The sequence below is a fragment of the Microcebus murinus genome, chromosome 10, assembly GCF_040939455.1.
Source record: "Microcebus murinus isolate Inina chromosome 10, M.murinus_Inina_mat1.0, whole genome shotgun sequence".
Classification (NCBI taxonomy): Eukaryota; Metazoa; Chordata; class Mammalia; order Primates; family Cheirogaleidae; genus Microcebus; species Microcebus murinus.
The window spans coordinates 32,457,135-32,481,743 of NC_134113.1; the positions used below are offsets into that span (position 1 = coordinate 32,457,135).

General features: G+C 31.9%; 1 protein-coding gene and 1 long non-coding RNA gene across 6 annotated transcripts in view; one reads left to right on the top strand and one right to left on the bottom strand.

The window, feature by feature from the left end:
* Positions 1–14,619, top strand: part of MGAT4C (MGAT4 family member C) — a 678,972-nt gene extending 664,353 nt beyond the window's left edge. For 4 of the 5 annotated variants that reach the window (XM_012745562.2, XM_012745559.3, XM_012745552.2 and 1 more), the window contains 4 exons: positions 817–903; positions 3,253–3,405; positions 10,272–10,419; positions 13,448–14,619. In XM_012745562.2, coding sequence (XP_012601016.1) covers positions 3,259–3,405; positions 10,272–10,419; positions 13,448–14,589 — 1,437 coding nt within the window. In that variant the 5' untranslated portion in view covers positions 817–903; positions 3,253–3,258 and the 3' untranslated portion in view covers positions 14,590–14,619. The remainder of the gene's footprint in view (positions 1–816; positions 904–3,252; positions 3,406–10,271; positions 10,420–13,447) is intronic. The other variant, XM_076007127.1, reaches the window with a different exon arrangement.
* Positions 1–24,609, bottom strand: part of LOC105858013 (uncharacterized) — a 104,804-nt gene that overhangs the window by 41,021 nt on the left and 39,174 nt on the right. The gene's annotated exons all lie outside the window — the stretch shown is intronic.

Here is a 24,609-nt window from a genome sequence, read left to right on the forward strand (position 1 = left end):
ATATTAACATAATAAAGGAGAAAAAAGCTCTATCAACTCAATAAAGACAGAGAGAGAATATTTGACAAAATTCAACACTCGTTCCTGATATAGACTGTCATCAGTCTAGGAATAGAAGAAAACATCCTCAATGTGATAAAATGCATTTGTGAGATGAGTACACACAGGCACAAAGAGGTGCAAAAGACATTGGAAACCAAGGAGCAGGAGGGTAGGAGGGGGGTGAGGGATAAAAACTTACCTATTGGGTACAATGAACACTGTTCTGGTGACAGGCATACTAAAAGCCCTGACTTCAGCATCATACAATTCACCTATGTAACAAAAACAGTTGTATCCCCTTAATATTTTGAATTAAAAAAAAAAAAAAACACAAAAACCTCTAAAGTCGCAAGTTACCCAATGATTTTGGAAACTGTTTTTCAGCAGATATAATACCCCAAAAAGCTAGCTTTTAGTATGCCTGTGGACAGTTAGTGCAGCATAGGGTTAGTAGGGATTTGAGAAGGGAGTTTCAGTTGACTGAGAAGTGACCTTGAGAGAAACAGGGTCATAGAGGCCTCACAAAGAGCCAGGGGAAATTTTACAGCCCAGGAATTCAGGAAGTAAATTCCCACTCAAAAAAAGAGGAAGTTAAGACTTCCAGCCCAGCAGGTACTTTCTTAAGAAAGAAGCCTGAGACTCTAACTCAGCTTCTTACAAACAGAGAAACCTAGGACTGTAATCCAGCCTCTGTTTTTCTGGGACTCTAACCCAGCATGTATAATACACTCAGAATCTTAAGATTCATAATCTGCCCTTACTGTGGTTCAACAGACTGTCGTCTGGAACACTGGCTCAAGAGTTGAAACCATCAATGGATTCCCCATCAATCAGCCAGAAGTGAAGACAGAGGCTCCAAAGGTATGCACTTGGCATCCTAGGTGAGAGGTGTGGGGGTCCAGTGATGAATTTGATCCTACCCAAGTTACAGTATCAAAAACCGTTAAAGAAAAAAATTACTCATGACACTAATTAAAGATAGTAAGGTAAACTTTATTCAAGGGACTTCAAAAGCCTACTGCAATGGAGTTTTATGATAGGAAAGGGAGATTAGACTCAACTCTTTGAGTAAAACAAAGAAAAGTTGGAATTTATAGCCAAGGAAAGGGATACAAATCAATGGATTGAAAATCATTAAGAGGGGAGGGTAATTCTTTGCTAAACTGACTTAAAAGGATTCTTGCTGAAAGCAGGACAAGGTGAATAGATATTATCTGGGGGATGGTGGTGGATGAAAAATTTGATAAGATAATCAGGGATCAGATATGGAACCAACCTGACTTGAAAAGATATGAAAGTTGTTCTGTCATCAAGAAAATCATGAGCCATGCAAGTTCCCAAAAGTATTCTGTCTTGATGTTGCAAACACAAGAAGAACTCAAATAAGCATGAACCTGTTAGAATTTACTTGAAATCTGGAATCAGAACTGTCAAGATGGATATGTTCCAGGGTTAGGAATTATGGTTGGGGAACAATTGATGAAGTACTGTAGATTTTGGAGAAATATACTTTCAAAATTGAGATAATGAATGAGAAAATTTGGGTTAGCTATGTTTAGAGTCTTACAATATTTCTAATAAAGTTGTATTTTTACTATCATTTTTATTCCTGCAAATTATTTATATAATGATTCAAAAGTTATTTTCAAAAAAATTTAATAAAAATGTTTCATTAGATACAGACAATAAGAATTATTTACTGCCCTTCTAGTGTCTAGAAAAGCTTATGTAGAATTGGTACTTTTTTCCCTTCAAAATATTTGGTGAAATTCACTGGTGAAGTCATATGGACATAGAATGTTCTTTTTGGAGTATTTTTAACTACATATTCACTTTATTTAATACAAAATTATTCTGTTTATTTCTTTAATGAGCTTTGGTAATTTGTGCATTTCAAGGAATTTGTCCATGATCTAAGTTGTCAAATTTGTTGCCATATATTATATTTTTCAAAATATTTTATTATCCCTTTAATATCTGTAGAGTCTTTATTGATGGAACATAACTTGCTCCTGATATTATTTTTCTTACTTGCTATCTTTTTTTTACTTCAGAATATTTTATAGGGGTACAAACATTTTGGTTACATGAATTGCTTTTGTGCAGTTTGAGTCAAAGTTATAAGTGTGTCCATCACCTATATAGTGTGCATTGTACCTGTTAGGTGTGAATTTACTCATCCCTTCCTCCCTCCTTCCACCTTCTTGATTTCTGTTGAATTTTACTACCGTATGTACACATAAGTGTTGATCTATAAGTTCCAACTTAGTGGTGCTTGCTTCTGATATTATTAATGTCTTCTCTCTTGTTTTCTTAATCAGTCTGGCTGAAGAAGTATCAATTTTATTGATCTTTTCAAGGGACAAGAATTCAGTTTAATTGTTCTTTTTCTTATGCTTTGATTTTCATTTTTACCTGTATCACTTTTGTTCTGCTTACTATTTGACTAATTTGCTCTTTTTCTAGCTTACTTCAGGATTAGTTTGTTTTATTTTTTTCTAATTTTTCATCATTAATTTTTATTTGTAATTGACATCAAATAATTGTACATATTTTGGGGACACAGTGATGTTTCAATGCATGTATACATTGATTGTATAATGGTCAAATCAGAATAATTAGCACATCTATCCCATTAAATAGTTATTATTTCTTTGTGATAATAGCATGCAAACTCCTCTCTTCTGTGTACCTTGAAATATACACTGCATTGTGTATAGATGTCCTCACCCTACTGTGTAATAAAACACAAGAACTTATTCTTCCTCCCTAATTGTAAGTTTTTACCCATTAACCAACCTTTTCCTTTCACACACCCCCCCCCCTCCAGCCTCTGGTAACCACTATTCTACTCTTTGCTTTTATGAGTTTAACTTTTTTAGATTCCACATATAATTGAAATCATGCATTATTTTTCTTTCTGTGCTTGACTTATTTCTCTTAACATGATGTATTCCATGTTCTTCCATGTTGCTCTTCCATGTTGTTCTTCCATCAAGTGATAGGCTAAATAGTATTTCATTGTGTATATATATATATAGCACTTGTTTTATCCAGTCATCTGTTGATGGACACTTAGGTTGATTCCATATCTTGGCTCTTGTCAGTAGTGTGGCAATAAACAGGGTAGTGCACAGACTTTTGATGTCTATCATAAAGAAATATTTGCATCTAAATTAACTTTAGTAATTATTTGCCTCTTTTCCACAGAGGAGAATGTTTAAATTTCATCAAATGAAACATATTTTTGAAATACTGGATAAAATGAGATGCCTGCGAAAACGTTCTACAGTGTCATTCTTGGGAGTTCTTGTCATTTTTCTCCTGTTTATGAACTTGTACATCGAAGATAGCTATGTTCTGGTAAGTTTTGGAAAGTGTTTATTTTTTCTTCAAAATAAGGCTTAAAATTGTAATAGCCCAATTGTAACCTAACTTCAACCCCAGGCTATTGGACTACTGGTATTGGTATTGGTTTAAGTAAAATTATAACATAAATATTTTCTATCTACATTTTTCATTAGCCATATATTACCAACATTGCACTTATTTTGATTTACATTCCAATATTTTCTTTAATGCTGTCTACATTGTATATGTGTATGTGTGCTGTCTAATGCTGTATGCTGTCTAATGTATGCTGTCTTTAATGCTGTCTACGTTGTATGTATATGTGCTGTCTATACATATTTCAAATATGTATATCTAATTACAAATAAGTTAGCTATCATCACTAAGCTGAATTAATATTATATAAATAATTAAGATTTGGGGGCTTTAATTTGAAATATATAGAGAAAAAAATTACTTCAAAAGCATTCCTTCTTGCTTTCTCTACTTTTCTGTATTATCATTGAAATTTTCAAAATGCCATTTCAAATTAGTACTTTTTTTTTTTTTTTTTTTTTTTTAAGTTTTTTTTTTTTTTTTTTTTTTTTTTTTTTTGAGACAGAGTCTCGCTTTCTTGCCTAGGCTAGAGTGAGTGCCATGGCGTCAGCCTAGCTCACAGCAACCTCAAACTCCTGGGCTCAAGCAATCCTCCTGCCTCAGCCTCCCGAGTAGCTGGGACTACAGGCACGAGCCACCATGCCCGGCTGATTTTTATATTATATATATTAGTTGGCCAATTAATTTCTTTCTATTTTTATGGTAGAGACGGGGTCTCGCTCAGGCTGGTTTTGAACTCCTGACCTTGAGCAATCCGCCCGCCTCGGCCTCCCAAGAGCTAGGATTACAGGCGTGAGCCACAGCACCCGGCCAAATTAGTACTTTTTAATTGTGCATTTTAAGTAGTATTTTATTATCATATATAGCATCTCATTTGGATTTTGATAACCAAAGCAATTGTAACTCAGAAGTTTTCAGCTATGGGTTTGGACTTATCCCCAAAACCTTACCTTCTTCTGTGACTTCTCTACCCCACCCATATTCCCATAACTGTTTCTAGTGCCACCTGCTAAGTTCAATATTTGGCCCATACTTTTGGCATCTTCTATTTTAATTACATTATAATATGGAATATAGATGTTACCTTAACATTGTATTTCACTGATGACAATTAACAGATTTTTTTTTCTCTTGTATTCCCTAAATTCTCTTGTATTCCCATTTCCTAAATGACCACCATGTTATATATTTTTTATATTCACTGAAAAGACCTCAAGATATAGATATGTTTATGTGTAAACTATTCAGTAGTTAAAAAGAGGTAATAAATATTAGTAGATAATGATACATGAATGAATTTTTTTGTGAAATATGGAAATACGCACAAGAGCTTATTCTGGCTAATTTTAAGAATTTAGTTTGTTAGTTTCTATTATTTTTCTTGTTATAATTATTATATTATTTCATGACCAATGAGGGTAATGTGGACATGATTGTTTATTCACTTTTTCTATCTGAATTGAGGCTAAGATATCTATCCTGATTTTTATGTTATTATTATTGTTTATATATATTTCAGGAAAATCAAAACCTTTAAACTCACAGGTACTAAAAAGTGCTTCCCATGTGCAAGCATTCTGAAAGTTTCAATTAACATCTTAACAAGAGAGACTGTAACAATAACCACCAACAGCATTTTACAATAACATGTCTTTTTTGGAAATTGAACATTACTTATTAACTACCTACTATTTGCCAGATCATATCTATATCCTATGAGCAAACCATGTGGTCTTAGTTGGTACAGATCCTCCTAGGAGGTCCTCTGTAAAACATCTTGCTTCTATTAGCTCTGTTTTTTGATGGTGAAATTCTTCCAAAATCCTAGATCTTGATTCTGCCCAGGCTTTTGACCTTCAAGTAGAGGTCCTGAGTTTGTGGGACCTTTCTTTCTACTATCCGCAGTTAATTCACAATGGTTGAAATCACCACAGATTAACAGGATTTGACTAGGCAAGCATAGCAAACTAAAGAAACTTACTGATAATATACATTTTGTGATTTTTATAACCTAATATGTTTATGAGATGTAAGGAAAATACAAAATGTGTTCTAGCTAAGTTTACTTGATAGAATTAAAGGTCATAAATTAAGTAGAGATTCTCTTGATTAATGATTGAATTTTATAATAAAAATGTATTTCTTGACTCTGTGACCTCTGGTAAAAGTAAATCAAATCTTGTAAATCAAACACATGCTACTGGTTGGATGCTTATTGTATTCATTTATTAGGAAGTTTCAAGTGCAATTTTAATCTTTCACTTTCAAAATACCTGAAAGGCCACTGTGTGCAACAGAAATCCTTATGTCTTTTGAAATAGAACTTCTTTGATTCACTGTAAAATGTGTAAGAAGTAGTGAAGTATATGTAAATTAGAGAATCAACACTATTGCCTTGTTTTATGGAATTTTGCATAGTACTATCTAAATATTGGTCTTAGCCACTGAATGTACAAAATGTGATTTAACAAAGTAGATCTACTAATAGTACTTTTGCAACTGTATTTCTCTGACTATATTATGCACATATTTAATCAAATTTGCTAATCATTCCAGGTGCAGAGAATAGATTGCTTCTTAGTGTTAAAAAGTTACTATTTTTAAAATATTTACATTAAGTATGAAAAAATTGGTTCAAATGATTATTGAATGTCAGTACCTTTCCCTTAAAGTAAATTCAGTGACATTATTTTCATTATTAAATTTTCGCTATTTGCTAGCTGATGTTTTCTAACTAAATTGTATTTTTAGCTGAATTTTATCTCAAGCATTGATATTATAAAGATTTAAAACATTTTTCAATCATTAATACTAACTTTATTTTTCTAAAGTGTAGAATATTCATAGAAACTGGCCCCCTAGAAGAATATAATAAAGTTTCTTTTTAACACTTCTCCCTGTTGATCCTTTAACCTGTGTATATTTCATTTTTCAAAAGCTTATCTGACTTGATTTTCCTTCTGGTATCCAGAATGCCACAATGTGTGCAATTTTCTAAGCATAGACTTTAGAAGACATTTCTTTTTCTGTCTTCCATTTTTCAGTGAAAAATAATACTTATAATTCAAATAAATCAGATGAATAGTTAGAAGTATTGCAGTAAAGTCTCTCGAGTTACTTAGCAGATTCTTTTCTGCTCTTTTTGCTAGAAAATACATTTGTGCCCTGAAATCCTAGAAATATTAACAGTTTAGTGTATTTGCTTATGTATTAGAAACATATGTGCCTTTAGGTGAAAAAAAAAAAAAGCCAAGCTTAGAGTAAGAGACAAATAACATTACAAAGCAAACTAAGTAGAAGAGACGCTGCATGCCCAATCAACTTAGCCTCTTAGCTGTGAGCATCTTCAAAATAGCCACCAGGGTATATATTTGGTCTGTAGCTAGTCCACTGAATGGCGTTCCCATCCAGAAAATGATTGCATGAAGCCTTGTCTTATTACTGAGAACTATACTACATCATAGTAGCTACAGAAAGAAGGTGTCCAGGGAAAGCCTGGCTGTTCAGGTAGATGCCTCTGGAAAGCAGCCAATAAGGCTGACTCAGGTGAAAGTTACATTATTTATTTATGCTGAAAAGTGTAAAGAAGCTTGTTCTTGAGAATTGAATAAAGTGATTTCATATAAGTTCCATTTCCTTTTATATTCTGTTATGTCCTTTAATCAGGATGAATGCACTCCATATTACCACAGAAAAGGTTTCAATTTTTATGTGTTTGGGATAGAATTCTCAAAGAAGTATTCAATATCCTGCACTTCCCTTATTAATATTACATAAGAACAATTTAGTGCTATGATTACTGTGATTTTTATAGAAAATTTCTTCTAAGTGCTATTAAATGTGTACACCATTACATTTCTATTCAAGTAGTTGATGATAAACTGAGTCCCCAGTTACTTTTTGGCAATCCTAAATTTGTTTATTTTAGACTTTAATGATGCTTTATAGATTTGCAGACATCCTGATTAAAATATTTATGTGTAAAGAATTTAAAATGATAACTCAATAGATATTCAATTAGTATATTTCTAAGAAATTTATCATCTAAAGTTTAATTTCAAATATTTTGAAAGTTTATAGCTTTTACAGATGGCAAGTACATTATGAATGTTTTTTAAAAAAATAGAGTATTTTGATTTGTCCAAATTGTTAAGCCAATATAAAATACAGAAATATACTATTAAAGACCAAATAAACATAGAATTTTAGGTTCATCAACATAATTGGCTATGCAGAAAAGATATTCAAAATGAGTCTCTATTTAGTAGAGCACCATATTGAAAGCTCTTATAAATCTGCAGTCATGGTCTGCTATGCTCAATTTTTATTCTAAGAATATTCCAGTCTGGCCAATAGATATAACATTTTGAACTAATCATCCTTTCCATTGACATTTGAGTTTGACACAAAATACTGAATGTTTCAATGGAGGTAAAATTTGTATTTGAGTCTTGTCTAATCTTTGAGAGCAGGGGTTTTATTAACGTTTTAATGATCACTGCAAAATAATAATCAGAACCAAAGTTACTTAATGCATTTATTTTCTCTATAGTCTTAATAACTTGCATGTGCTTGGCCTGACATCTTAAACTGAATGGTAGAAGTAGATCCACATAACACAACAGAGTAGAGTGCACACCTTACCAAAAAAGAAACATTTCTTTCTAGTTAGTTTGCCCCCTAACACGTATTCTACCAATGGTAGCAAACCATGTACACAAGCCAAACGAATAGTCATTTTGCAAGTAAGATATATCCAATAAAAACTTGATCAAATGGTGATTAGATAACCAGAATTTATCATCAAACATATCAAAGAAGGGGAATTAGTGGCTAATGGGGTATATTTTAACTGGAATTTGAATGTTTTCTTTAATATAAACCTTCCTGGAGATTTAATGAGATGAAAAGTTCACCACTACATAGATAAGAGAAATCTTAAATGTAAAAGGATTAGACTTTACCTCCAACAGAATGCCATACACATACATACATTCACACACACACAAGCAAATATATTAATATTACCATGAGAAAGTGAGTACACACTTTCTTGACTTTGCACAAATATGTCCTAATTGAGGTTACTTTAAGACACTTGAAACAATTACGACCATGTCACAAGGACCATGGCTAGCCATTCTCAACAGCTAGATATTGGCCATATAAGTGATTTATTTAAACTTTCAATTAATAAATTATCCAAAATCCAACTGTTTTTTCCATTACTACCTTTCAAATCATTCCCAATGTTTTATAATCATAGAGATAATGTGTGTTCTTTTATTTGACAGTGCTTGAGGAAAAAGAGTAAATAGCATAATATGACCCACATATGGATAATTTCATGGAAATCAGCCTCAGATGAAACTACAATAGATTACTGTAATATTTTAAGATCCTTGATTTATTGTAAAAAAAATATATGAATCTTAACATGAAAGCAGTGTGAATTTTCATGTTGAGATTTTTTTTAACAAGAGAATGTCAGTGTGTTACTAGCATAAAGATAGACATATAGGCCAATAAAATAGATTTGAGAGCCCAGAAATAAAGTTTTACATTACAGCTACTTTATTTTCAACAAACATGCCAAGGTAATTCAATAGGGAAAGAAGTCTTTTCAACAAATAGTGCCAGGACTACTGATTAGCTGAAGACAAAAGAATGAAATGGAACTCCTTACCTAACACTGTACAGAAAAATTAACTCAAATTGTTCATAGACCTCAATGTAAGAACTAAAATGATAAAACTCTAAGAATAAAGGATAGGAATAAATCTTAGTGATCTTGGATAGGGCACCAAAAGCACAAGCAACAAAAGAAAAATAGTTATTAATAAATTTAATTTTATCAAAATTAAAAACTTTTGTGATACAAGAGAAGCCATCAAGAAGACAACTGACAGATGGATAAAACACTTGTAAATCATGTATCTGATAAAGGACTTATGTCCAGAACATAGAATGAACTCAATACTCAATAATAAAAACAAACCATTAAAAAATTAGTATCTGAAAAGACATTACTCCAAAAATGATATAAAAATGGACAATATGCACATTAAAAAATGTTCAAAACATACCAAAAATTAGCCATTATACAAACACAACTCAAAACTACAGGAGATATCACTTCACACCTCCTAGGATAACTATTATCAAAAACACAAATCATAACCAGTATTGTCAAGGATGTGGAAAAATTGGAAACCTTATCCACATCTGGTAAGAATGTAAAATGGTACAGCCACTTTGAAAAACAATTTGGCAGTTCCTCAAAATGTTAAACATATAAGTAACCATATGACCCAGGGATTCCACTCCCAGGCATGTACACATACACAAAAAATGAAAACATATGTCTAAACACTTGTATATGACTATTTGTAGCAGAGTTATTCATAACCCAATAGTCCCAACCCAAATGTCCATCAATTGAGTAAATACATAAAATATAGTATTCCCAAACAATGAAATGTCATTCCACAATAAAAAATGAATTAATTATAGAAAAAAATAGAAAGCCATTATTCATATATGCTGTGGTAACAATGTAACTGTAATATACAGAGTGGAATAGAGGAGAGAAAGCCTGGACCAGAAACTCCAGATAGGAAATCAGGTAAGTGGTGATGATCTATAGCTTATGATGTCAGTAATTAAGATTTATACAACCCACCATATTGCATATCATACTCATATATTCACTGTGTAAAGATAAACTTTATTTAACCCAAGGCCATCTATCGTTTTTTCTTCGCCTCTTTCCTGGCATTTAGGAGGGACACAAACAACTCATAAGGGAAACATCCACACATCAACTGAATTCAGAACGCTATGTTCACACTTTCAAGGATTTATCTAATTTCTCAGGAGCCATAAATGTCACCTATCGCTACCTAGCTGCCACGCCTTTACAAAGAAAGCGTAAGTATCTGTACAGTTTTAAATAAAGTATATATAAAATGTTTTGTTTTCAAATAATGAACATTTGTTTTATTTGTGTAGCAATAAAAGTTTAAGGGCTTTACTAATATAATATATTCTTTGGGAAGGATTTCAATATTTTTCACAAATTGCAATTAGTACTCATTGATCCATTTCCCTTAATAACAAAAATTAAATAATATCCCTAATCATAGGCGGTGTGATGGCTCACACCTCTAATCTTAACTCTCTGGGAGGCCAAGGCAGGAGGATTGCTTGAGCTCAGAAGTTTGAGATCAACTGGAGCAAGAGTAAGACCCCATCTCTACTAAAAATAAAAGAATTAACAGCGCATCGTGGCGTGCACCTGTAGTCCCAGCTATTGGGGAAGCTGAGGCAGGAGGATCGCTTGAGCATTTGTCAATTCTTTGTGCTGGAAACGTTCCAATTCCGCTCTTTTAGTTATTTTAAAATATGCCCTAACTTATTCTTGATTGTAGTCACTTTTTTTTGCTATGAAAATATCTATTCCCATATTGCTACATTTTCTAACCTCTAATGGTTTGGATTTTATGACTTGCCACAAGTTTTGAATAAGTGAAAGTGCATTCGTTTCCTTGTTCTGCTATAACAAATTGCCACAAGCTATGTGGCTTTAAAAGAACAATTTATTCTCTCATTGTTCTGGAGGCCAAGAGTTGAAATAAAGGTGCTGGCAGGACCACGCTCCCTCCAGAATTCCTAAGGAAGAATCTTTGCTTCTTCCAGTCTCTGGCAGCTCCTGGAATATTTGGCTTTTGGCAGCAGAAATCCAATCCCTACCTCTATCATTAATGGCCTTCTTCTTTTTGTCTTTCTATGTATTGTCTTCTTTTTATCAGGATATCAGTAATGGGATTTAGGGCCCACCCCTAAATACAGAATTATTTCATCTCATGATCTGTAACTAATTACATCTACAAAAACTCTATTTACTAATAAAATTGCATTTTGAAGTTCCAGGTAAACATGGATTTTTGGAGTAAACTATTCAACACACTATAGTCAGTTAAAAAAATGTTTGAAGCCAAGAAATTATATACTATATTTCATGGATTCTAAGACACCATATCTTATAAAAAAGTACTATTATTTAATTAATATACCACTAAGAAAATGTAAGAATTACCAGTTTTATTCATAAGACATCATCAATTGTAATGTGCAAGCTGATTTTTAAATGTTTCAGCATGAAAAATACAAATCTTGGAATCAATGAAATATAATGAACTTCTTAATAAATTATATGGGGACCACAAAAATTGACTTTGCTTTGAAGAAATGTTTATTTGAGTGAATTTGTGATCACCAGGTTGAGAAAATTATTAAATTAATTTGGGTTTCTTTATATCTTGATTTTTTTCATTCCACCATTTCAAATATCAGGTGTTCTTAAGCTTCCTTCTAACTACACCAGACTGCCACTATTTTTTCATCTCCATGTGTTATTCCACCTATGTTTAAACATTACCGATCCCTCTTTTCTATGCTAGATTTGCTAATTTCTATTGACAAATATGCCAGCTGCTCTATATTAAAGAAGCAATATAACACAGAGGATAAAAGTGGGGCAGTTGGAATCTTGTCATCACACTGCCTATTAAGTGTAACACTTTGCAAAAATTACTTCATCTCACTATGACTTTGTTTCCTCATATGAGAAACAAAGTGGTGATAACAGCAAACCTATCTCAAAAAACTATTATAAACATATAAGATGCATATTACAGATAAAATGCATGAACTCTTGCCTCTTACATAGAAAATGTTTTATTAAGTGTTGAGTATTATTGAATACTAATGAAATTTGATGGCTTAAAGTTTATGGTAGTAGATAACAACATATTTATGTTGCAGTAGAATCAGAGTTGGAAGCCTGGGCGTATTTTTAATATGTAAACCTCAACCATTCTTACAAACTACTAAGTTTTTCTACATAATATGCTTTGTATGATACTGAAAAATCCCCATTCAAGAAAATTTTTTCTTACTACTTGAAATGAGGCTTTTTCAGTATCATACAACCCACATCATGTAGACGTCTATATTAAAACAATGATCTTGGTACATATAAAAGTTTCCCCATTTTCCAAATAGAAGTTCAGAAATTTTATTCATTTCTGAGTCACATGAGAATGAGAGCTTCAAAGAGTGAAAATATTTCAATAAAAATACATCTAACACTATTCAGAGGTGAACTGTCTTTTCTCAGAGTTTTATTCTCTAAAAATATCCAATTTCTAATTTTAGATTTTAAATGTCTAAATAAAAGTTTTTCCAAGCAAAATCACTATAATATGTGTTTCAAAATGAAGAAAACAGTGATGCTAATCTCTTAGGACAATGTAGCATAAAAGTTTTTTGAATATATCTTATGATGTTTTTTACTTTATAATTAATAGACTAGCTAAATTTCAAAATAAAATTGTAAATTTCAATTGTGAATTCTTCTAGTACAAGTAAATGACAGTGATCTAAGAAAAATCAAAATATATGACACGTGTTCTATGAAAAATTCAAAGATGATTGAAGAATGAGTTAGCTTTCTTTTTCTTTTTCTTTACTTGAGACTAGCTCATCAGTCTTAACTGACAAGTCCCTTCCCCTTTTGCAGATTTTTTAAAAAAATAAATTGTATATTTTATAAACATCTATCTTTTCTAATAGACATAAAAGAACATTAAGTTGCAGGGCACTTTAAACCATCTTTTTGTATTTCAAAAGAAGCAAATGTTCACAGCAATAGGGCTCATACATTATCATGTTTAAAATGTAATTTATTTTCCATAAAAAATATAAATTATGTATAAAGTACTATAGTCTTTATATATTTAGCTTAGCACTTTAATCACAAAATGTTCTATGCATAATCATTCACTAGATTTACTTAATATAGTAGTAGACTTAACAAAAAGAATATGTTCTCATTTCTTTTTCTGTGTTTCTATTTCACATTGAATTTGTCTTCCTTCTGCATTCTTTTGCTCAGGGTATCTTACAATTGGACTTTCATCAGTAAAACGAAAAAAAGGAAACTATTTACTTGAGACAATCAAGTCTATTTTTGAGCAATCCAGCTATGAAGAACTGAAGGAAATTTCAGTGGTGGTTCATCTGGCAGACTTTAATTCATCCTGGCGTGATGTCATGGTCCAGGATATTACACAGAAATTCGCCCACCATATTATTGCGGGAAGATTAATGGTTATACATGCTCCAGAGGAATATTATCCAATCCTGGATGGCCTTAAAAGAAATTACAATGACCCAGAAGACAGAGTCAAATTTCGTTCCAAGCAAAATGTAGATTATGCTTTTCTGCTTAATTTTTGTGCTAATACTTCAGACTACTATGTAATGCTTGAAGATGATGTCCGATGTTCAAAAAATTTCTTAACTGCCATCAAGAAAGTAATTACATCCTTAGAAGGAACTTATTGGGTAACTCTTGAGTTCTCTAAGCTTGGATACATTGGTAAACTCTATCATTCTCGTGACCTCCCACGTTTGGCACATTTTTTATTAATGTTTTATCAAGAAATGCCTTGTGATTGGCTATTGACTCATTTCCGAGGTCTCTTGGCTCAGAAAAATGTGATCCGTTTTAAACCATCTCTATTTCAGCACATGGGTTATTATTCATCATATAAAGGAACTGAAAATAAGCTAAAAGATGACGATTTTGAAGAGGAATCATTTGATATCCCTGATAATCCTCCTGCAAGTCTATATACCAACATGAATGTATTTGAAAATTACGAAGCAAGCAAAGCTTACAGTAGTGTTGATGAGTACTTTTGGGGGAAACCACCTTCAACAGGAGATGTCTTTATGATTGTATTTGAAAATCCAATTATAATCAAAAAAATTAAAGTGAATACTGGAACAGAAGATCGGCAAAATGACATTTTGCATCATGGAGTCCTAGATGTTGGGAAAAATGTTATTCTTATCAAACAAAGGAGACAATGTACTACTTACTTAAGACTAGGGGAATTCAAAAATGGAAACTTTGAAATTTCAGGTGTAAATCAAAAAATTCCATTTGATATACGTTGTATGAGGATATATGTTACCAAGTCACAAAAGGAATGGCTAATTATTAGGAGTATTAGCATTTGGACTTCCTAGCCAGTAAAATCAATATGTTCAGTTACTGAAGCAGTTCTTCCTGTTTCTTCTTATGCTACCTTTGTTTTTTGGAGGGAAAACAATGGATGAGATGTGTTGAAAAAAACAATCATCTTGGCAGTTTTGATTTACACATTATCAACACATTTTGCTCTAATACACACTTGTATTTGTTTTAACTTCTGAAGTTGAATATCAGTCGATAGTTAATCCTATTTTAATTTATATTTTTTAATGTTCTTTCATAATTTCAACTGATTGTCAAAAGGGTGATATGAAAGATTTAAAATGAAAAAGAAAACTTTGTTGGATGATGATTCCTGAAAAATAGTTGCCGACTGTATATACTTCAAGAATTCATAATCCATTATATCATCAGATAGCTTTTATTGAGCATCTGTGTGAACATGCAGTTGGTTAGAATGATAATCTGGTTTATTTTTCTTGTAAACTTAGATTTCCTTTGACTTCTGTACATCTACAGTGAATACCTCCTTATAGAAGTGGTGTCTTTACATCGGAAATTTTTGTGTAGGTGGGGCTATGGAAAAAGAAAAAAAAGACTTAAAAATATCTCACAATTATTTTATTAAAGGAGACATTGTTCATTGTTTAAAAACATCTAATTGAGTACCTATTGTTAATAAATTTTCTGTGGGAAGCAGTCTTTTTCTAGTTTCCCTTTTACAAAAAAAAAAAAGAATAGTTTAGCTCAATATTTTTAGGTTACATTGGATGCCTGAATTTAATAGAAGAAATTAAAGAAGACCTAAAATAGCTCATTCTTACAGACATTTTAAGTATATGCAGAAAATTTTGAAATTGATTTTATATGCTTTGTATTAAAATTCATATGATTGAAATTATTGTGATTTATCATATACTTTTTTTGGAGTTTAAATGGATATATTATAAGGGAGAAAAGTAAGGACCTTAGGAATTAGTTGACTTTTCTAAAACCAATGAGGTATTTCCTAGCAAAGCCAGAATGAGAGATCTTATATTCTAATAATCAGACAATGCTCTTTTCCTCATATGAAGATTTCTTCTCACATAATTTATGCTTTCTGTTTTCTGTTTGCTACATAAGTCTTAGATAATAAGTTACGCTATCTGGAAATAGTTGTTATAATTCTTCCATATTATCCTAAATGGTGTCCTAAATGATGCTTTTGTGGTATATACATCCAGATAGTGAGAAAACTTGACTAAACTTTTACTAATAGGGACTGTACAATTGTGTCTCTACCATGTATCCATTAAAGCAATTCAGGACACCTTAATGTACCCTAAAGACATGTTTTTTTAGAATTTCCTGAGCTCATCTCATCCTTTTTATTTTTTAATAAACAGGTAAAAATGAAGGGGTTTATTATGAAGAAAAATGGAGGGTGCTTCATATATGTTTATGGAGAAACTCAAATACATGTTTATATAGATGAATGTGTGTGTATGTTTGTACAAACACTAGACTTTGTATAGTAAGAAGGAATAAGGAAATCTTTCTGTTCTTCCCTTCTATCCTGAAGCACAGTCCTTAGGACTCACTGGTATCCTATGGTCCAAACAAGGTTAGGATCTTTTTATTTTATTCATTCTCTCCAAATAAATCAAATAGGTAACTCAGATAAAAAAAAAAATTGAAATTTTTGTTCTTTTATTTATACAATAGCTATTGTGCATTTTCTTTACATCTAGTTATTCTTAATGTTACATAGAGAAAACTTAAGTCTTTTATAGAGGACTAAATATTAATATTTTGTGACACATCTAAGTCTTAAAGTCATAAGAAAATGTCAACACTGCCTCTAAACTATTACCTTGATTTGGAGAATATTTGCAAGGCACTTAAAATATTCTACTTTCTTGATTTTCACATCCCCTTTTATCAACTGGCTAGTTGTATTCTACATATATCTCAAAAGTTACAAATAATGTTTATTCTACACTCTTGATAAAAAGTACAAAACTGTATGCCAAAGACATATAATATCAAGACATAAGCAGACTCCATGAAAGTAGTTATCACTTTTTACATATTCTTCTGGAAGTATGTTTACAAAGATTAGCTATTGGCATATATCAACTTCTTGAAAATGCAACAAAGTTTGCTGAGGGTAGTAGTGAATTTGGATGTTTGTCAGAGAATTACAAACATAAATGTGACCTATAGAGGTCATTTCACATTTCATCTTAAGATCCTCTCATTACTAAAATTGGGATTGGATAAGTTGGTCAATCATCTAAGGATGTCTCTGTGTTTTCTTTACAGGTTGACCTTGGGTCAACTTTCTAAGGAAAAAAACCTTGACAAAGAAGGATTCTCCATTAGGAGTCAGGAAGGACAAATAACCATTCTCTTTCCAAAAAAAAAAAAATATGAGCAAACATTCTTTATGTGGCTTAATGCTGAATATTCTGTATTTAAAAACTCTGAATAAGGCGCTAATAATTTTGTCTCAGAGGCATTGAGCCAAAAATACAGTTATTAGGTTTAACTGTATTTAATCTGTCATTATGCATTATGTCATCTATCTCTTTGCAGTAAATTTGTGTGTGTGTGTGTGTATATGTATAATTTTCTTTGTTAAAAATATCTATTGAATAGGACTGTCATGAGACATACCTAATTGAATTATTTAATGGCCATGAAAATAAGATGCTGACAGGTTTCTAGCACAAAATATGTTATGTACCTTAAATAATGCCTCAGATTTGTATAATTTCAGCTGGCCTAAAAGTTTACTTATACCTAAAATTCTCCTCAAAGGAAACTTTTCATCATTTATGGACATCAAAGAAAAGCATCTTGTATTAGGTACATTACAATAAAAGCACAAAAAAAACTGAAAAATACATGTTTTGAAAATATACATTTTAGCAGCAATCACAAACATGAATATAAAAACATATATAAAAAGTGTTAATGCAAAAATTTTTAAATGCATTCTCAATGCAAACTATATCCTTTATAGAGGATACTTTATAAATTTATAAAGTAGATACTTTCCAGGTATGAAAATATAATTTGGAAATCAATGTGACATTTAGGTCTATTTTTTCTTATAGCTATATTTATGAGAGTTGAACATTCCATTTCTTACTGGCCCAGTATTCTCTGGAAATTTTTATAATGTGATCATAGAGGAACTGTGCTGTATAATAATCATGTATAAATGAAACAACCATTTACAAGTTACAATATGTGATGTGGTAAGGAAAGCAACTTCACTTCTGAATGCTCATGTGGTAAATTTCAGGTCAATATTTGCCAATTTGTAAACAAATATATGCATAGAATATGGTACTCAGGATTGACATTTAAAACACTGTACTGAATGCCCTCTAAAAATTGAAGAAAACAGTGTAATTCTCTTCCTTTCCATTGAATACATAGTTTAACACAGTAATAGTGCTACAATGTTGAGTAATAGAGCTCACACTTAAACTTCATGTTATATGATCTAGTCTGTACACATTAAATTGATTTTTGAACTTTTCTTTTAAGACAATACTAATTTCAAGTGAATTTCATCTTATTTCTTTTGAACCATGATTCCACACTTTCTAGATTTTAATTCTGTTATCCAATGTTTGATCATACTTTCTCAGCTTTGTATTTCCACAAATTTTATATGTGTGCCTTTTGTCTTCACAGGAGTTGCAACAGAAGGGGTCATGCAGATTTGAGTTCAAAATCTAGTTCTTCAATTACTAGTCTCCAGATATGAGGAAACTTATTTAATCTTTTTGGTAAAATAAGATTCACTCAGTTCCCACATGCGTGAAATAGGAATAATTTTACCTTGTAGGATTTTATTTTAATTTATTTTATTTTTGCATTTCAATTAGTTCCAAAGTTTATTTGAATTAAAATAATTCTTTAACCAAGGAGAGAGATCCATTTTCTTACAGGAAGCTTCAAAAATCAGAGACCAAAATCACAAAGAAAGATTATGGGCACTTAAAGAAAATCTTATTTAGATTAAATGCCAACTGGACAAGTCAGACAGAAGGATAAGTTTTTGATATGTAACATAAAGAAAACAAAGGAAAAATAATAAAATGAAACACCTGGTTGCTTTTATTGGGCAGTACACTATCACAGTTAGCTACACAAGCATATGTGATTTTATTTTTATTTTTTTTAATTTTTTTATCTCATAAAATTATGGGGGTACAAACATTTTGGTTACATGTTATGACTTTGCCACATCCCAACCATGATTTGAGACATGTCCTTTTCCCCTACAACACTCACCATGTTCATTAAGTTTTCACAGATGCTTTGAAGCTTTGGAGATTGGGAACACAAAATAAAATCACAAACTGGTATGCAATTTTATTTTATGTTCCCAATCTCCAAAGCTTCAAAGTATCGGTGAAAACTTAATTTGAAATATTTGTAAAATAATTCATGAGGACTATATTTCAGATAGAATTAAATGTGGTCTAAAAAATTTCCCTGTAAATTATGGAAAATTTTAGTTTTTAAAACAAAAAGAACCGTATTTGAAAAGAATAATCCTGCGATGTCTTAATGTGTTACAGAGATAGCATTTCTTCTTTATCATAGAACAAAAAGTAAAATACATTGTAGGACTTTAACAAGTAGCAAGTTTGTCCTTGTACCTCCTTATAGAGTTGGAAATAAAATAGCATAAACTGGGCACACAATAAATATTTATTTCCTTTTTACACATGTCATGTATATGTAAAAGGATATGATCCTGCAAAACACTACCGGAAGCCTTCATCCTAATCAATAGCAATTATGAAATTCACTGCCCATTAGAAATGTCATCGAGCCCACATTTTTATATTTTGTCCAAAATAATGTCACGTAGAATTATGTAAACATCGTTCTGAGATCAAGATATATTACATTCTTGTCATTCTAATATATTACTCTAGTAACCTTATCAAAAATATAACACTTGCTCTAATGTCGCCATCATAAATATTAATGTTCATTTATTATTTAAAAAATATAAATCCATTTACTTTGAAGAATAAATAAAAATAAAGCCTTCTTCTAATTTCTAAAATTTTGCTCAGATTCTACATTAAGCTCAGAGAGATGCAGTTTTCATAATCATTTTACTTTTTTCTCCAAATGTCTACTTCCTGTGCTCTAGAATCTTTTCCATTACTAGCAAAACTTTTCAGTGCAATGACTTTCAAATTACTGGGCATTGAGGTTCAAACTTGAAAACAGGCAGCTTTTCTCTTAGTCAACCTTGAGCTTCAATGTTTCCACTGTTTTGAATTTCTTCTGTGCTCAGTTTGGGATTATTCTTATTAGGAAGACAAGGGCCATAACAAAATGCAATTTGATTAGTTCTTGCTGTTTTTTGTTTGCTTTTAATGTTTTTATCCCAAACAGAGGTAACTTATCTTTTTTATTATATTTTTGACCTGGTTTAAAATGATTGCATCATTGCATATGTGTATCTACATACAGATAAATCTCTCACTCTATGTGAATGCATAGATACGTGATACGTGTATATATAGAGATATGTGAGTGTATATATGTCTACATACTCATTTATATGTATATTTATGTATGTGTATGTCTGAAAGCGACAGAGACAGAGAGATGTATAACCCTTGCATTATTTTTAATCTTCACACCTCCACTCATTCTTGGCTTTAGCTTTCCTGACACACTGTCCTTCTGGTTGTGTCTCTCTTCTGAGCTGGCTTTTGGTTGCATGTCCTCACTCACATATTTTATATGTGGCATCATCTGAAGATCATAGCACATTACAGATTTTTGTGTAACATTTTAGATTCTTTAAGTTTTTTAAAAGCATATTTGTTTATTAGAGGATCCCAGTCTCCCAAAAGAGAATTTTCCTTTCAGAATTTCAGGTTTATATTTATTTTTAAATTTCTTAATATTTATAGATCAAAATAAGAATTGCAAGGAATTATATTTCTAAACCATAAAAACATTATGGTAATAATACACTTTCCTAAAATTTTAGTCCCTTCCAACTCATTAATTTGTTCATCATAGTTACTTCAAAGCCAGTATAAAACTCATTTTATTAATCCCCAAATCTTCTCAGATGCTTAGTGTTCTACTTTACCATTGAAATTGAAATGTAGATTTGAGACCATTTTCTAGAAAGTTGAATCTGAATATCTATTCTGGAAAACATACATATTTGAGACCAAAGTAGTTTTTTATTTAATCCTTTGCTTTAGCTTTCATTTCATTCTGTCTAGTTACTCTCTTGGAAGATTTACCCCCAAATTAAATTCATTATGTGAGAAAATGATACATAAATTTATATCCTCAGAGAAAAGTACATGCTATATTAATAATTATTAGCATGTTCAAATTTTCACATCTTATTAGATTAAAAAGGATACCCTAAATTGCCATCTCTTTAAAGTAGATGAGTCAAAGATATAATGATAATATACTCAGTATTTTTCTATTAAATAAAAAATTCCATGAGGCACACTGTCATTAAATTCAATATTCAGGAAATTATAATTTTATTTAATGCATTTTTAAGGGTGAACAATGACAATTATGTTGGTAAGAAGAGCTTGCTGAGCAAAGGAGTGTAAAAATAACGGGAAATGTTGCATACATATGAGGTAAAAGGATATAGAGGACAGCTTTACTTCATGATTTTTGCCTACAGCAAGCTCTTATCTTTCCTGCTAGCATTACAGATTACCATAGCTCAACTTTCTAGTCTTTATTACTTCTCATATTTATACTCAAGCAAATCAAAATTTGATTCCGTGAGAATGTTAAGAGATAATTTAGGTACAAATCTAGTGTTTTTACTTACTTGACCATATAGGTCAAGCTTCTTTTTAATGAAGTAGAAATTTCAAATTAGCCCTGAAGCTCTATTTTGTTTGCCGTTACACTAAATGTATAAATTCTTTCCTGCCATGGGATGAACTACAATAAGATGTCTGAATTCATTTGACCAATGATGAATATGAGTCACATGTTTCCTATGAAACCAATATAAAATGTAAGTGCCCTTCTAGTTAAAGCAATCTAAACTGATCATCTTTGAAAAGTAACAACATATTTTGTAATATTTATTTTGAAACAAATTTCTCAGCTGATCAAACCAAGGTCCTACAGATAAAGCTACACATTACCAATCAGTACACCTTCAAATTAATAGGTGCTTAATAAATAACATCGATATGATGAACTGCTAAAAATAGCTACCATAAATATTTTGTTTGATAAAGAAGTGACATTTGCTAAAATTTTATAACATTTTATTCTATGAATATATTTCTTATATTGCTATAAATTTGAATTTTATTGTGATAAATAATTAAATTTATTATAAATATACTAATTTTTCAACATTCATCTGATATTCATCAGCAAATTTAATTTGTTACAATGAAATTTATTTATTTTTTATTTGTATAAATTTATAGGGTATGAGTGTAGTTTTACACATGCTTAGATGACTCAGTGGTGAAGTCAGGGGTTTTAGAGTATCCTTTACCCAAATAATGTATATTGTACCCATGAAATAATTTCTCATCATCCATCCTCCCACCTTTGCAAGTTTCCATGGTCTATCATTCCACCCTCTAAGTCAATGTGTACACATTATCTAGCTCCCACTTCTGAGTGAGAACATGCAGTATTTGTCTTTCTGTGTCTGACTTGTTTTACATGAGATAATGGCCTCCAGTTCCATACATGTTGCTGCAAAAGATATGATTTTGTTTTCTTTATGACTGAATGGTATTCCACTGTGTTTTTTTTTTTTTTTTTTATATATATATTTTTTTTATTTTGGTATATTATGGGGGTACAGATTTTAAGGTTTCAATAAATGCCCATTTCCCCCCCTCCCCCCAAAAGTCTGAGTCTCCATCATGACCATCCCCCAGATGGTGCACATCTCACTCACTATGTATGTATATACCCGCCCCCCTCCCCCCTCCCACCTGCCCAATACCCTATTACTGTAGCACCTCTGTGTCCACTTAGGTGCTACTCAGTTAATACCAGTTTGCTGGAGAATATATCTGGTGCTTGTTTTTCCATTCTTGGGATACTTCACTTAGTAGTATGGGTTCCAGCTCTAACCAGGAAAATATAAGGTGTGCTATATCACCATTGTTTCTTAGAGCTGAATAGTACTCCATGGTGTACATATACCACATTTTATTAATCCATTCTTTGATTGATGGGCACTTGGGCTGTTTCCACAGCCTTGCAATTATGAATTGTGCTGCTATAAACATTCGAGTGCAGGTGTCTTTTTTGTAGAGTGTCACTGGATCATTTGGGTAGATGCCCAGCAATGGGATTGCTGGATCAAATGGTAGATTCACTTGTATCGCTTTAAGGTATCTCCATATTGCTTTCCACAGAGGTTGAACTAGTTTGCAGTCCCACCAGCAGTGTAGGAGTGTTCCTCTCTCTCCGCAACCACGCCAGCATTTATTGTTTGGAGATTTTTTGATAAAGGCCATTCTCACTGGGGTTAAGTGATATCTCATTGTGGATTTGATTTGCATTTCCCTGATGATTACAGATGTTGAGCATTTCTTCATATGTTTGTTGGCCATTCTTCTGTCTTCTTTAGAAAAATTTCTGTTCAAGTCCTTTGCCCACTTTTTAATGGGGTTATTTGATTTTTTCTTCCTAATTTTCGTGAGTTCTAAGTATATTCTAGTTATCAGTCCCTTATCGGATGCATAGGATGCAAAAATTTTCTCCCATTCTGTAGGTTGTCTGTTTACTTTCATGACTATTTCTTTGGCTGTGCAGAAGCTTTGTAGTTTGATCATGTCCCATTTATTTATTTTTGTTGCTGCTGTGATTGCCTTTGGGGTCTTCTTCATAAACTCTTTGCCCAGGCCGATGTCTAGGAGAGTGTTTCCAACTTTTTCCTCTAGAGTTCTAATAGTTTCATATCTTAGGTTTAAGTCTGTTATCCAGCGTGAGTTGGTTTTTGTGAGAGGTGAAAGGTGTGGGTCCTGTTTTAGCCTTCTACAGGTGACTATCCAGTTTTCCCAGCACCATTTATTGAAAAGGGATTCTTTTCCCCAGCGTATGTTTTTGTCTGCTTTGTCAAAGATGAGATGGCTATATGAGGATGGTTTTATATCAGGATTCTCACATCTGTTCCACTGGTCAATATTCCTGTTTTTGTGCCAATACCATATTGTTTTAATTACTACAGCTTTGTAGTATAGTTTGATATCTGGCATATTAATGCCTCCCATTTTGTTTTTGTTGCCTAGAATTGCTCTTGATATTCGGGGTCTTCTTTGGTTCCATACGAAGCGTAAAATTATTTTTTCTATATCTGTGAAGAATGCTGATGGGATTTTAATAGGTATTGCATTGAATCTGTAGATCAGTTTGGGTAGTATAGACATTTTGATGATATTGAGTCTGCCGATCCATGAGCATGGTATGGATTTCCATCTGTTTACATCCTCTGCTATTTCCTTCCTCAGTGTTTCATAGTTCTCCCTGTAGAGGTCTTTTACCTCTTTGGTTAAATATATTCCTAGGTACTTTAATTTCTTTGTTGCTATTGTGAAGGGAATTGAGTCTTTGATTTGGTTCTCAATTAGATTGTTGTTGGCGTATATGAATGCCTCTGATTTCTGTGTATTGATTTTGTATCCTGAGACTTTACTAAATTCATTGATCAGTTCCAGGAGTTTCTTGGTTGAATCCTTGGGGTTTTCTAGATACAATATCATATCATCAGCAAACAGTGAAAGTTTGATCTCTTCTGCCCCTATTTGGATACCTTTGATTCCATTTTCCTGTCTGATTGCTGTAGCCAAGACTTCCAGCACTATGTTGAACAGAAGTGGAGATAGTGGGCAGCCTTGTCTGGTTCCAGTTCTAAGTGGGAATGATTTCAATCTTTCCCCATTCAGTATGATGTTGGCTATGGGTCTGTCATATATGGCTTGTATCATTTTTAGGTATGTCCCTTCTATGCCTATTTTCTTAAGTGTTCGTATCATGAAAGGGTGTTG